Raw genomic sequence first — 15,745 nt, forward strand, 5'->3', positions numbered from 1 at the left:
GGTTCTATTGAAATTATACTCTGGAATTTCATATCTATCGGTACTGAAAATTTGTTAAAATCTTCGCCAGCACAAATCTGTTTTTGTTTGCCACTTTTGATAATATCAACACTCATAAAGTTTCTTCAATATGGACAATTTTCCTTCTCTATCTAATAGTTGGTATAAGCCCGACCAACCCTCTTAATCGGGTAATGGAGGAATCCAACACCTGCCCTTCTGATCTCACAAAAGACAATCCGAATGCAACTAACCAACTCAAGGGATAGAAAGGAGAACACAGACAACCCCTTGATAATCACGGAAAGCTAAGTCAAAAATGTATGGGTGGAGATCCTACCATTTTGAGTGAAAACATCAGTGAAGGAAATGCTTAAAACACATCGAGTCTGTATTCTTACACTCTTAATAAATCTTCTAAGATTAATGCAAACGATAATATGAATGATAGTAGAATACATGTTGATAGCCTAGGAAATGTTGATAGACTAGGAAATATAGATAGCCTAGGAAATCAAACTTTAACTAATAAATGCACTATTGCGGAAAACAATGAACAAGTTTCCTCTTATTGAAAAAACTCGGATTCCAAAGGGAATTAAATTCAACTAAAAATTGTCTAAATTTCTAATTCATCTGACAACAACGGTAAAATCTCCAAGGAACCAAAGGGAAAAGAGGTTGCCTCAGAAATAGAGAAAGAGAAGGTTAGTAGGAAAGATCAGAATATTTATATTGCAGAAAAGGAGGAAAATAATACAGAAAATGAGACAAAGCATAATTGTAAATGGCGAGTAAGTTTCAACGAAAGGGCTAACCTAAAAGGCTTGAGGAACCATATTTCTAAATTGTTAATCATAACTAAGAAATTTCAGTTAATACTCAGCAAGGAGAAGAGTCATCAATATACTATCTAACTCAATATCCATTATCTACAATTGGAACCTCTTCCAGAAAGTATACTATGTTAAAATTGTTGGTTGGTCTGTGTTAGGATTTGTATCTCCCAAATCCGACCAGCTTGAAACAATCTGTAAAAATGCAAGAAAGAAGAACACAAGAAGACACAGATTTATAGTGGTTCACTCAAATTGAGCTACGTCCACTTCAACCACCACCAGATTTCACTATGAAGAAGAAGAAGGAATACAGAGTTTTTGCCTCACACTTTATCTCCCTAGAATTCTGTCTAATCTATGTAAACCCTTAATAATCACATATTTATAGAGAACATTCAGGTAATAAAACCTAAATTACTCTTGGTCAGGCCCAAACCCAAAACCAAACACAAACCCAATAAACTCTAATTAACAATTATAGAGTTTATTACAGGCTCCATAACTCAACAATCTCCAATTAGAGACTAACTTCATCATCTCTCGATCGGTGGTGGTTTTCCATCCGGTGTCTTAATGAAGAAGACCAACTGAAGTTGCACACAACTTCAGTTTCTCATTGTCATAGTTTTTGTCAGCATATCAGCTGGATTCTCACTCCCGGGAATCTTCTCAAGAGCTAATACTCCATCTTATAAAGCTGACCGGATGAAATGATAACGAACCTGTATGACACTCTAATTGTCGCATCTCAACACACTTCCCTCGTAGTCTCGACTCAATTCTCGAAAAAGAGTTGTAACTACATCATCTCCTTAGCAGCCTCTGTCACAGCAACATACTCTGCCTCACAACTAGAAACAGCAACACTCTTCTACAATTTTGAAACCCAACTAATTGCAGTACCTCCCAGAGTATAAATGTACCTTGTTGTGCTCTTCCTACTATCAACATCACCACCATTGTCAGCATCAACATATCCTTCCAAACCCATATTAGACTTTCGAAAACAAAAAGCGAGACTCGTACTTCCTCTTAAGTATCGTAGTATCCACTTTACTGCTTTTTAATGTTGTCTACCTGGGTTGCTCATGAATCTGGTAACAACTCCCACTATATGTGCAATGTCTGATCTTGTGCAAATCATTGTATGCATACTACAACCAATGGTAGAGGCATACGGAACATTTGCCTTGTAATTTTACTCCTCCTCTGTTGAAAGCGACTGATCTTTAAATAGTCTGAAGTGACTAGCTAAGGGGGTAGTAACTGGTTTTGCATCATACAAGTTAAACCTGCTAAGAACTTTCTTCACATATTCTTCTTGTGAAAGCTTGAGAACTTCTTCATCCCTGAAAATTCTAATCCCGAGGATTTGTTTTGCAGCACCCAAATCCTTCATTGCAAACTTTTCAGACAACTCTTTCTTTAACTTGTTAATCTCATACAAGCTTGCTCCAGCAATCAACATGTCATCAACTTAGAGAAGAAGAATAATGTACAATTTATTAAACCTCTTGATATAGCAACAATGATCAGCTTCACACCTCAGAAAATTGTTACTTTTCATGAAGCTATCGAACATCTTGTACCATTGCCTTGGAACCTGTTTCAAACCATACACACTCTTCTGAAGCTTACACACAAGCTCATCTTATCCTTTGATTTCAAATCCTTCTAGTCGTCGCATGTAAATATCTTCATTTAAATCACCATGAAGAAAAATAATTTTGACATCCATTTGTTGAAGATGAAGGTCTTTTTTCACAACCAAACTCAAAATAGTTCTAAATGTCATCAATTTAACTACAAGAGAGAAGATCTCATTATAGTCAATACCTTCTTTCGGTTGAAATCCTTTCACAACTAACCTTGCCTTGTACTTCATGGTTTTATCATGTTCTTCTTTAATCCTGAATATCCATTTGTTGTGAAGTGCTTTCTTTCCCTTTGGCAGCTTAGTGAACTCCCAAGTCTGATTCAACATCAAAGAGTCCATCTCATCTTTCATCGCAGACTCCCACTTAATCGATTCATCAAATTGTATTGCTTCCTCATAGTATTCAGGTTCACCTCTATCTGTCAACAAGATATAGTTCAGAGATGGAGATCACCTCTTAACTGGTTTTTGATTTCTTGACGATCTTCTCAACTGTATAACCGGTGTTTGCTAATTTACCTCTGGAGCAACGTTCTCAACGATTTCATCTTCAACAATACACTGGTCTTCTTCGACAGTCGATATATATTCAGTTGAAAATTATCTCAAATCGACTGTACCAGCCTCTTTCAATTTGAAATCACAATCTAATGTCTTCCCAACACAATCTTTGTAGAGAACCTGTTCATTGAAGATAACATTTCTGCTACGAATGATCTTCCGATTGTGATTATCCCAGAAACGATAACCAAACTCGATATCACCATAACCAATGAAAAAACATTTATTAGACTTTGGATCAAGCTTGCTCCTATCACATTCATTAATATGAACATATGATAAACAACCAAATTCTTTCAAATAAGAGGTTTACCTTTTTATTGCTCCAGGCTTCTTCAGAATTCCGAATTCAAGAGGAACAGAGGGTCCCCTGTTTATCAAATAGGCAACAATATTAATAGCTTCTACCTAGAAGATTTTAGGCAGCCCTACATGCAATCTCATGCTTCTAGCACACTCGATGTTTAATTCATTCGTTCGGCTACTCCATTCTCTTGAGGCGTTCGGGGAACAATATTCACCATACTGATCTCATTCACAACACAATACTCTTTGAAATCTGTATTGATATATTCACCTCCGTTGTCGGATCTCAAGCACTTAACTTTCTAATTTGTTTCATTTTCAACCAAAGTATTACATTTCTTGAAAATAGCAAATACTTCAGGCTTGTGCTTCATAAAATATACTCATACATTTCTTGTCGAATAATTTATAAACGTCACGTAGTATTATGATCCGCCAATAGAAGAAACAAGTGCAGGTCCCCACACATCAGTGTATACCAACTCTAGCCTTTTTTTCTTAAGCTCCTTCCCAATCTTTAAGAAACTCATTCGTTTTCATTTTCCAAGAATGCAGTTTTCACATAACTGATGTTCAACAGACTTCAGTTCTGGAATCTGTCATTTCTTCAAAAGAATTTTCATCAATTTTTCGCTCATATGGCCCAAACTGCAATGCCATAGCTCACTATTCTTCGAGTCATCAACTACATCATCAACTGTTTCTCTACAAGTTGAAGTCGTGTATAACGTTCTAGTTTTGTGACCTCGAGCAACAACAATTTCTCCTTTAGTCACCTTCCATGCACCATTTCCAGAACTGAAATCGTGACCTTCTTCATCAAGTTGTGTAACGGAAATCAGATTACGCATTAAACCTGGAATGTGTCTCACCTTATTAATCTTCTAAACAGAACCATTTGCCATCTTTAATTTGATGTCCCCATGCCAACAATATCTAGTGGTTCACCATCTGCGAGATAAACCTTTCCACAGTTTCCAGCCACATAATTCTCCATTAATTCTTTGTGGGTAGTGGTGTGGAAAGACGCTCCCGAGTTCAAAACCCATGAATTTATCGGGCTATCAAAAGAAAGAAGTAACGCATCAATGATAGTTTCTGTAACAACGTTGGCTGCAATATCATTTTTATCATCACTGTTTCTCTTCGGTGCTTTGTAGTTCCTCTTCAAATGACCTTATTTACCACAATTCCAATACTCAAATGTCAGCCCAGACTTGGACTGACTCCTCTTGCTCCTCGACATAGATCTGCTCTTACCTCGGTTGAAATTTTTATCATTACCTCTACCCATGTTTTCCACATTCAGAGCAGAACCTTTGAACGTTTCACCAGAGTCAATTTTACGAACCTCTTCAGCAAGAATATGATCTCTAACTTCAACAAATTTCAGTTTAGGATTTCCAACTGAATTACTAATTACTGCCCTCATAGGTTCCCCGCTATTTGGTAGAGATGCTAACAAAATCAGGGCACTAACTTCATCCCCAAAATCAATCTCAACAGATATCAATTGACTCACAATTGTATTGAATTCATTCAAATGAGTAGTGACAGAAGTACCATCAACCATTCTAAAGTAAAAAAAAAAATCATTAAGTGTACCTTATTGTTAGTAGATGATTTCTCATACATATCAGAAAGATCTTTCATTAGACCCATGGTGGTCTTCTCCTTTGCTACATTGTGAGCAACCATCTTGGTTAGCGTCACTCGGACAACTCCCAAAACCTGTCTATCAAGAAGTTTCCATTCAGCTTCATTCATCTTCTCTAGTTTCTCACTCAAAGGAACATGAAGCTTCTTTCCATAGAGATAATCTTTAATCTGCATTCTCTAGAAGGCATAATATGTCCCATCGAATCTTTCAATCCCATGTCCTATACTGTTCTCACTTGCCATTATTTTCAATGCTCAAATCTAGCTTAGCTGCTCTGATACCAGTTATTAGGATTTGTATCTTCCAAATCCGACCAGCTTGAAACAATATGTAAAAATGCAAGAAGAAGAACACAAGAAGACACAGATTTATAGTGGTTCACTCAAATTGAGCTACTTCCACTTCCACTTCAACCACCACTAGATTTCACTATGAAGAAGAAGAAGGAATACATAATTTTTGCCTCACACTTTATCTCTCTAGAATAATGTCTTAACAATGTAAACCCTTAATAATCACATATTTATAGGGTAAACATTCAGGTAATAAACCTAAATAACTTTGGTCAGGCCCAAGCCAAAAACAAAAAGAAAACACAATAAACTCTAATTAACAAGGTAGAGTTTATTATAAGTGTAGGCTCCATAACTCAACACGATGCCGGCTGGGTATAAATAATTTGATATTAAATTCAGTTTAGGTTATTTGGGATTTTATTTTCAAATAATATAAGTTATTTAAAAAAAATATACTTATGAATATATATATATATAATAAAATAATTATCATAAGAAAAATATATGACAGTATTTTTATTTTTTTAAAACTTAAGGATATATTGATATATAATAATAACATATTTTTTATAAATAAAATATATGATGTTTACTGTCTCAAAAGTATTTCCAAACAGGGTGCAAGGAAAGGTGCAAGGAAAGGCGGTTTCGAATTGACGTTGATAGAATAGAATAGGATAGGAAATTTAAAATCATTAAATTTTGTATATCAAGAATTTGGCCAGGAACTATAAACTTGTTGCTATTTACATATAATTAATCATTATTTTATTAATTAATTAGCACTCTCAAGATTTTTATTTGAGAAGTGGCGATGGTAATTTAATTTTGTCGCTAAATATCGTCGCTATTGTCCTCTTTTTTACTAGTGTTTTATCATACATCAAATAACATAATAATAAGATAAAAAAGAATAATCATAAAAATTAAGATCATACTCACCAGCATAAAAGTAGCAAAAGTTAACAAATTGTGGCAGTTAGTGCAATACAAATATTGCTCACCTGGTGAATTACATAATAAAAAGGTAAAAGGAAGTAAAATGTAGTGAAAGAAAATTAGACAAACAGACCATTAAAAACTTTGTTTGAACAATTTGTTATTCAAAGATTTTCTTCTTATTTAAATATTTCATATTCTTATTTTCTTCTCTTAACCAATTCTCACACAATGCTTTATACCTACTCATATAAAGCTGGACTCAAAAGCTTAGGTGCTGGTATTGCCATAAGAGGCTTTTTCTTCTTTAGTGCAAAAACAAACTTCTCTTCTAAGTCTAACTTCTCTCCGTCAGACAATTTCCACACGAAAGAGTGGATTAGAGAGGCAATCAAGTATAAAAACATTTTTTCTGCTATTTCAATGCCCGGACATATTCTTCTACCAGAGCTAAATGGCAGGTAGTTAAAGTCATTTCCACTATAATCCAACTTAGACTTAATAAACCTTTGAGGATCAAACTTGAGTGGATTCTCCCAAAACGAAGGGTCTCGATGTATGGCCCAAACATTAATGAAAACAATAGTTCCCTTGAGGATGGTGTACCCACCGATGGTGCAAGACTCACTAGGGCAGTGTGGTACGAGAAGGGGTGCGGGAGGATGTAACCGGAATGTCTCTTTCATGACTGCATACAAATAAGGTAATTTGTGAATATGTGATTCCTCAACTATATTGTTTAGACCTACCACAACTTCTAATTCTTGTTGTGCTTTCTTCATTATTTGGGGATCGTTCATCATCTCAGCCAACATGAATTCCATTAAGTTTGATGTTGTACCCGTCCCTGCGATAAGCATATCCTGTCAAGAGAAAACAAAAAAAAATAAATGCTCTTAGAAAATTTATTAGAAACGAATCATGGTTCTTCATTAATTACAAGTTCCATTTCAAACAAAGTCCAACAAAACAATTTATTTCAAGTTGAATATTTGTTTAAGTTGTTATCATAGAAAGTTTACTGATATTTACCAATAAAAGAGTTTTAAGATCAGTTGTGGTTAGAGGCATTTTAGTATCCCCTTCTCCCTTACACAAATTCAATAGACCTTGCAGAAAATCCTTCTTCTCATTATTATCATCCTCTCTCATTCGTTCATTTATCATCAATTCAAAAACCTTATCAAATTTCGTCACCAATCTCTTCATCTTTTTTTCTATACCTTGCATGTCAAAATAAGCTAGACATGGAATGAAATCTGATATATTTGGTACACCCACCAGCATCGTCAACTCTTCTACAAAGTGATGGAACTCAATGCCTAGATTCCTTTCCGCCATCTCTTTTCCACATTCTCCCCACAATACGGTGCTTATAGAATTCAACACCGTCATGAACATCTCTTCCCCAACATCCACCAGCGACTTCCTCCGGACCCAAAGGCTATTGATCCTCTTTCGAACTTCCCTCCGCCGGATATCATAGAATGAATCCACCTTCGATTTGGTAAGCATCTCTTGGACGCATATTTTCCTTAGATTTCTCCATTCGGGTCCATAAGGGCTCCACAAAATGTCAGAACCGCCACAGAGCCCAACTTTACCAGCAATAGGGACATTTCGGTTGGCAAAGATGATGTCTTGATCTTTGAGAACTTCTTGTGCCAACGATGAAGTGGATATGACAACTGCAATCTTGTTTCCAAGTCGGAGGGAGAAGATTGGGCCATAGGTCTTGGCCAAGGCAGTGAAGTAAGAGTGAAGCTCGGGATTTAGGAATGGGAGATTTCCAAAAATGGGTAACCCCATCGGTCCTGGAGGCAGCGACAAGGATTGTTTCTTTTGAACATTTCTTGAGAACTTTTTAAGTAGAACTGATGTACACAAAATCAAGGCCAGAATGAAGATGAAAAAGCTTAATAATGCCATGAGAATTGGAGGAGGGAAGATAAAATGTATGAAGCTGGAATGGAGAGAAGATGAAGATAAAAATAATACTCTTGTGTGGGATGAGGACTAGAAGATTGTTGTTAAATTTTTATATCTGAAATCTAATATCTTGTAAACGTCGACAAATTGTGTCACAATCACACGCCTGTTTATTGTTGAGACTTTTTTTTAACTGAGTTAACATCTATCTATTTCATTAGATCATTGCATATGAGAATCAGACATTTCAAACTTCTAAGAAATTTAAAATAAAAAATTTCAGAAATCATAGATCATGCTTATAAAATTGTAGGTTTAAGTTAATTTTGAGGCATTTTCAGAATAAAAATATAGTTTGAAAGAAACTCTAATTGGCAAACCAAAGTGAAATATTAAAAAATAATCTTTTTTTTAAATTATTTTTCATTAAATGTGAATTCAATTTTTTAAATAAGATCCTAGATAGACTCTTTGTATTCAATAAATAAAAAAATAACGAACAATGCCATATTTACAGCTTAATTACACTTTGATCCTAAAATCTATTTCTTTAATATGAACACTGAGCAAGCGGGTACAATCAACTGTCATTAATGGAGTTGAAAAAGACTGATTACTACTATTGTACCAATCATTAATTGGATATACAATATATATCTATTAAACGTTCAGAACAATTCCTTACATTTTTTTTAAATCCAATATTTGTAACTATATATTAGAAAAACTGAAAAATAATAAGAAAATATCACCGAGAGTGGTTTTCAAAATAGATATCAAGAAAGATTTAGACTCTATTAGATGAGAAGTCATTCGAGACATTCTGGTTGTATCTTCTTTTCCTATGATTTTTATTGATTGGATTATGCAGTGCATTTCATTATCCTGCTTTGTTGTTAGCGTCAATGGAGTCCACGGAGGCTATTTCAAAGGTGAAAACGGGGTAAGGCAAGGGGACCCCTATCTTCTTACCTTTTTGTAGCTATCATGGCGATATTTGAGAGCATTTTCGCGATGTTCCGAAAGAATCGTCAATACATCTTTCACCCATACTTTGAGGTAGAGGAGGTAACTCATTTATGCTTTGCTGACGATTTGTTCATTCTAGCGCACGCAGTCATTGATTTCATTAAAACTATTAGGGTTGCACTAACGTTCTTTTCTGAGGTTACAGGTTTAACTATTAATGAAAGCAAAAGTGTGACATTTTATTGAGGCGTGAATGATGAAACGAAGCAGGAAATCTTCAACATCATGGGCATCAAGGAAGGCAGTTTTCTCGTAAGGTACTAAGGAATTCCGTTAGCCGCAAAGCAGATCGAGATCTCACACTACAAGCCGCTGATTGAAAAGGTAAAAAATACGATATTTGTGTTAGGATTTGTATCTCCCAAATCCGACCAGCTTGAAACAATTTGTAAAAATGCAAGAAAGAAGAACACAAGAAGACACAGATTTATAGTGGTTCACTCAAATTGTGCTACATTCACTTCAGCCACCACTAAATTTCACTATGAAGAAAAAGAAGGAATACAGAGTTTTTGCCTCACACTTTATCTCTCTAGAATTCTGTCTATACAATGTAAACCCTTAATAATCACATATTTATAGGGTAAACATTAATGTAATAAACCTAAATAACTTTGGTCAGGCCCAAGCCCAAACCAAAAAAGAAAACCCAATAAACTCTAATTAACAATGTAGAGTTTATTATAAGTGTATGCTTCATAACTCAACAATCTGGCTAGGCAGCGAAAAAACTTTCTTATGCAGGGAGGATCGAACTTATCAAAACCGTGGTCATGGGCATAGTTGGCTACTAGACGCAGCAAATGGTCATTCCGAAGAAGGTAATAAAGGAGCTCGATACACTGATGAGGACTTTATCTGGGGCAGTAACAGAAGAGGAGGAAAAAAAGTCAAATGGACCACTCTCTGTAAACCGAAGGACGAGGGAGGCATCGGCTTGAAGAAGTGTATCGAGTGGAACAAGGCTCTCACCTTCAAGCATTTGTGGGCTTTGAAGCGCAATCAGGAGTCACTATGGATCAAATGGGTGCATACGAGATTTATGAAATACGAAACCAGCATCTAGACCTGCAAAATTCATGAAGGTATGAGTTGGTCTCTAAAAAATATTCTTAAACTAAGAAGCGATATTGCAGATCTTTTGACATCCGGCTAGGGGACGGGAAAGACACTCTATTCTGGCACGACCCCTAGTTCGAAAACCAGTCTATCATCCACAAAAATGTGTTTCAAAATACTCGCATCAGAAGTGACTACACGGAAGCAAAAATCAGAGACATTAAAGACGGGAATTGGGAATCACTTCTGAGAAGAAAATCCAGAAAAACAGAGGATACTTGATCATATAAGTAACATACAACTACACGATAGACCATATATTCATGAATAGAAAGCTGAGGACAATGGGAAGCTGGTATCGAAGAAAATATGGGAGGTAACACGGGAAAAAGCACAGAAAGTAGAATGGGTTCCTCTTGTATGGTGAACAAAGATTATCCCTAGACACCAGTTCATCATATGGCTCGCCTTCTGAGAAAGACTCAGCACTCGTGATCGTATCAGTAAGTATATATGAGCATCCCAGACACGAATTGTCTTCTATGTAGAGGAAATGAAAAAACCATAGATCACTTATTCGGGAGCTACTGTATTGCTTCAGAGCTTTGGGACAGATTCTATAAAAGCCTGGAGCTTATTAGTTTCCCGAGCGAATAGAATGAAATCAAAGATGCAACACTACTCAAAGCCAAGGGAAATAGATTTGCATAAAACGTGTTCAAGTGCGGCTTTGGAGCAGTGGTGTATAAAATTTGACAAGAACGGAATACAAGGGTATATGGCAAAACCCGCAGGAGCGTTGAAGAGTTATGGAAAGATATTGTATCGGATTGCAGCGCCCTCGTGGGAACGTGGACAATAATTCCAAGCACGAAGCAGAACTGAAATATCTGTAGAAACTAGAATTACCGTTTTTTAAACTCACTAAAATATAAAGTATTGTAAATAGATCATTCATTTACGTTTTTAGCTTTTTAGCTTTTATTCAGAATGTTACGACTTCAAAAACATTCTAGGCCTGTCTAAAATGATCTCTTAAACTCGTGATGAATAAAAAAAAATTAAGACCATATTCTTCATATTGAGATACATTTTAAAAAAACAATAAGAAGTTTGAAATAACTATTCTCATTCAAATAAATCAACTTCACCTCAACCTAAACTCAGTATGATTCAGGGTGGTGATGGTGGGAGCGACCTAAGACTTGAGCGAGTTGTTAGGGCTTTGGAGTGTTGAACAAAGAAACAACTCTTCAAATTGTCCTAAAAATTTGAAAACAAAGAAACCTACTTAAATTACTATTTGGTTTACCTATGTCATTATGTATTACTTTTTCATGCATATAAACAGTTATATAATGTAAACATGTCAGAATAGAGATCCATACCATACATGACAATTGTTTGTCTATTTTCACTATTAATCCTAAATTTGTTCTAAATATATAATTTTTTATGGTATTAGCTCATTTGGATAGCTCTATTTTTCCGATCCAAAATGGCTTGAAGGAAATCAATGTTCCATTTGTCTTGCACTGACACCTTAGTCGTTATTGTTATGACAACTCGTATTGAACCAGTGAGCATATAAAATACGGAAGTTAGTGAAATATATAGTTGGTTTATATGAAAGTGGTAAATTATTTTACACTTACATTTAATCGTTTTACATGAAAATTAGCTGCATTTATATATATATATATTTCAATTTTTAAGCATTAACAAATCGTATTTCTGGTATATATTTAGTTTTCAAGTATTACATGTCGTATTCGATCATTAAAATAAGTATTCAAATAATTTTAACAAAGTTAGTTATATTTTTTTTAATTTTTTAAACTTCATAAAATCGCATTATAGGATACCTTATGTGTAATTTTATCAGGAGTATTAAATTTATTATTATCTTTGATATATATATTAATAATATATATATCACTCCACCTAATGTGAAGTCATTTAAAATTTCAAATAGAGTCGACTATTTTGCTTGGCTACTAAGATATATCCATCCGTCTTTGAGATTATTATTCATTAATTTTGATTGCGGCTCTTCTTATATTTGAAACCACAAATACTTGTTTATTCTCCCTCCTCTTTATTACATCATAACCAAATTAAGCTAACTCAATTATGTCAACATATGCAGCTAGCACTTCTCTTCTTTGAGTCTCAACGATATTAAATATATCCACAATTAAAACTCAATATGACATAATCCACACGATACTGTTCCAAACTGAACTAATTGAAAGATCCAACCTTTTGCCCTGACACAAACAGAATATGTTATATAAGTCAAGTAGTAATCAAATATAAACTGATATGTTTCTATTTGAAATAACGGAAGAGGGAAGAGACCTTTCTTGGTAATAAGATGGAACAATCTTTCTTCTTTTTCATGTCAAATAAATTGTTACAAATCTTTATAGGTAGAGTATTTGATTTTTAAATGTTTGTCTCTTCAAATGCCAAAATAAATGATGATGCATATTAAATAGGTCTCCCACCTATATCACTTAGTTATTCCATTCACCACTAAAACCATTTATATTATTTTAGGAATATTAAACATTAAAAACAACAATTCTTAAATTAAATTTATTTAACAAATCTCTCTTTAAACTTAAAATATTTTTCTCATCTCTCATTCCAATTGGTTGTTTACAACTCTCCAGAAGTGTAGTCGACATTGTCTTGGTACGTCTGCGGCTTGAGCTCGACCTTTCCTTCTTTGACTTGTTCTCAAATTAAGTGAAATCGGACGTCGATGTGCTTGCTCCTTCCTTGTTTAACCGAGTTCTTAACCAACTTGATCTCCAACTTGTTATCAACTCATATCACAATCCCCTGGTCTCAGATCACTCCAAAATACCTTAGTAAATTTGAAAGTCAGACTGTATTACACACGCTCCAAGAGGCTGCCACATACTCTGCCTTAAATGTCGACATAATTACAATAGATTGCTTCTTTAAAATCCAAGTAAAGTGGTATTCTCGAGATATACATAACCATAAGTACTTTTACAGTCATCAACATCACCATACCAATCACTATCCGAGTAACACACTAATTGGTATTCATCTAATTTTAAATAGAAAAGACCAAGTGAAAGGGTTCCTCGAATTATCTTAGAATTCTCTTCATTACCTTGCAATGTGTATAATTTTCTCTAGTAAAAAAATGATTTTTAATGTGGGCATAAACCATCGGAGAAAGCCAAAATTCCCTCGGTGATTCTTTTCGCCAAGGGCGATGAATGCTCTTGGATAGTGTCGGTGAAAAATATATAGGTTTCACTGAGCAGTTGTGGCTCTCGGAGATAATTTTTTTTAATGAGAGCAAACTAATGCTCTCGGTGACAATCAACATTTCGAAAAAATAATATTATGAAATCTCTATCCAGGTTTGATATCATTTCACCCTCCTTCCTTTAGATCTATTAGGGTTTACAACCTCTCCTCCCTTTTTCTCTCCAATCTTCCTGTACCAGCAAAACCCAAACATAAATTATTATTACAAATAAAATTAATTCATGGAAAGATATACCATATTAGGAAGGACTTGTTCGGTGAGCTTGTTATGATTACCCTTTGTGGTGGCTAAGCAATTTTTAGCAGCTCCTAATCTATGTCTCTTGAATTCATCACAACTCCAATCAGATAATTCTAGGAAAGATCATATATTACAAACAGATCCAAAATTGACTGGTAAAAAGAAAACTCATGATTAAGAGCGAGCTTCTATGAGAGGCATTTCTTGTTGTGCGATTGGATGAGGTTCAAGTTGTCAGAGAAAATATCAAATCGAAGCCTGATTTTATTGGAGGAGTAGTAAATATTTCCATACCTGAATAAATAATGAAAGGTGAAAGACAGAATAATTTAGTGAAAAAGGTTGAAGAAGAAGAAGGAAGCGATGAGAAAAGGATAGAGCAAAGCGAGAGAAGGAGAAAACATGACAGAGCTGTATTGGTTTCTTCTGATACGATAAATCTGATGGTTTGAAGAATGGAGAGTTCCAATTCGGTATTGGTTTCTTTTGGTACAACAGATTTGATGGAAAGTTTTTATTTTGGTTCTTTAGATCTAGCGAGATCGAAGTACCGCCGGAGAAATAGCTTGGATCTACGCGGTTTTGATGTGCTAAATAAAAATTCGATTTAGCTTGAGATCTACGCAGATGGATTCGATTTGATTTCGGTGGTTTTGATGAAGGGCTTTGGGATTTAACTTGGGAGAATGAAGAGAAAAAGAGAGAGAAATATGTTGGGATCAGAATAATTTAGAATATTCAAACAATTTACAACGCTTACGTCTAAGATCCGAGACTGATTTGCTGCTCGTTCTTGACCTCTCAATAATTACACTATGCTGAACTGACATATTCTATCAACTTACAAAAGCTCATTACTCACACAGAATCAATGAGTGTTGTTAAATCAAGTTGTGTGAGGTTTAGGTTAAGGCAATATGAAAAAGGTGTTGAAACCGGTTGAGCTGAATTTTCTTAAATATGCATGATGTTCAGTGATAGCATTTTCACCTTCAACGGATATAATTCATTGATATTATATCCTTGCTTGAATCTGATTAGTTGAGAATCGTTGAAGTACATTCTTGGGATATCCACTAATTTTGTTTGATAATAAGTCAACATGCCCATTAATGAGGATAATGATTTTCGAGGAACAAAACATCATTCAGACTTGTCTTCTAATGATTTTGGCCATCTGGGACAGTGTGATAGTTGTCTGCTCCAAGATAGACTATATTGGACTTATACTGAAAAGGCAACCTAATTTTCTTCAGCAGGCCTCTACTTCCCAAAAGTGTTCATCAGACTTATACTAAAATTGCAATAGTACACTTTGATCATGTGAAGGCTCCCTTCTGTATTTTCAGGAAATGTTCTGTGTTGCACTAAGATAGGAACTGCCAATTGTTCTCAGTATAGGATCTTTCTTAGCATGTAGTTGGTTTCGTCTTTTGGATCTGACCAGTCATCTACCGATTTAGCCTTTTGCGGAAAACCGGTTAAGTTACCATTGGATTGATATTACTGATTCTGTGTCTTGTATAATAGCTCAAGGTTATACTGGGTGGTTTATTGGACAATACATCGGTTGCGCCACCTTTATTGAGCCGAGAATATTATTGATGCTGCCAAAATGGAGAATTCCAATTTCTCTTGTATTGCTGAGATGGGAAAGCAAGTTTCTCTTCCTTGAGAGTAGATGGCCGAATATAAGATTGATTTAGCTGAGGCCGGTTTGCGCCGCCTTTTTAACATCGGTCAACCGAGCTAAGTAGGAAAGCCGATTTATAGAGCTTCAGGAGTAATTTTTCGGTTTCGATTTATCCGATTCCTATACTTCCGGTTTCTCTGGTTTTCCGAATTCCTTTTATCCTACACAGATAATAGATTTGGTTAGGTTCCTTAGATAATTAATTTCTTACTAATTAGGTA

The 15,745-nt window shown here is 35.0% G+C and overlaps 1 protein-coding gene across 1 annotated transcript; it reads right to left on the bottom strand.

Moving 5' to 3' along the window:
- Positions 1 to 6,500: 6,500 nt before the first annotated feature.
- Positions 6,501 to 8,187, bottom strand: LOC124930421 (flavonoid 3'-monooxygenase CYP75B137-like). The gene is made up of 2 exons (XM_047470765.1): positions 7,291 to 8,187; positions 6,501 to 7,121 (listed from the first exon to the last, which is right to left on the bottom strand). Exons 1-2 carry the CDS (start codon positions 8,185 to 8,187, stop codon positions 6,501 to 6,503), a joined length of 1,518 nt encoding a protein of 505 aa, XP_047326721.1.
- Positions 8,188 to 15,745: the final 7,558 nt, after the last annotated feature.

Source organism: Impatiens glandulifera, chromosome 3 (genome assembly GCF_907164915.1).
Source record: "Impatiens glandulifera chromosome 3, dImpGla2.1, whole genome shotgun sequence".
NCBI classification, from domain to species: Eukaryota; Viridiplantae; Streptophyta; class Magnoliopsida; order Ericales; family Balsaminaceae; genus Impatiens; species Impatiens glandulifera.

Excerpts from the sequence above, each read along its gene's own strand:
- LOC124930421 (XM_047470765.1), bottom strand. The coding sequence starts at position 8,187 with ATGGCATTATTAAGCTTTTTCATCTTCATTCTGGCCTTGATTTTGTGT. Across the intron at positions 7,122-7,290 it reads ATCTTAAAACTCTTTTATTG|GATATGCTTATCGCAGGGAC; the intron begins GTAAATATCAGT and ends TTCTCTTGACAG.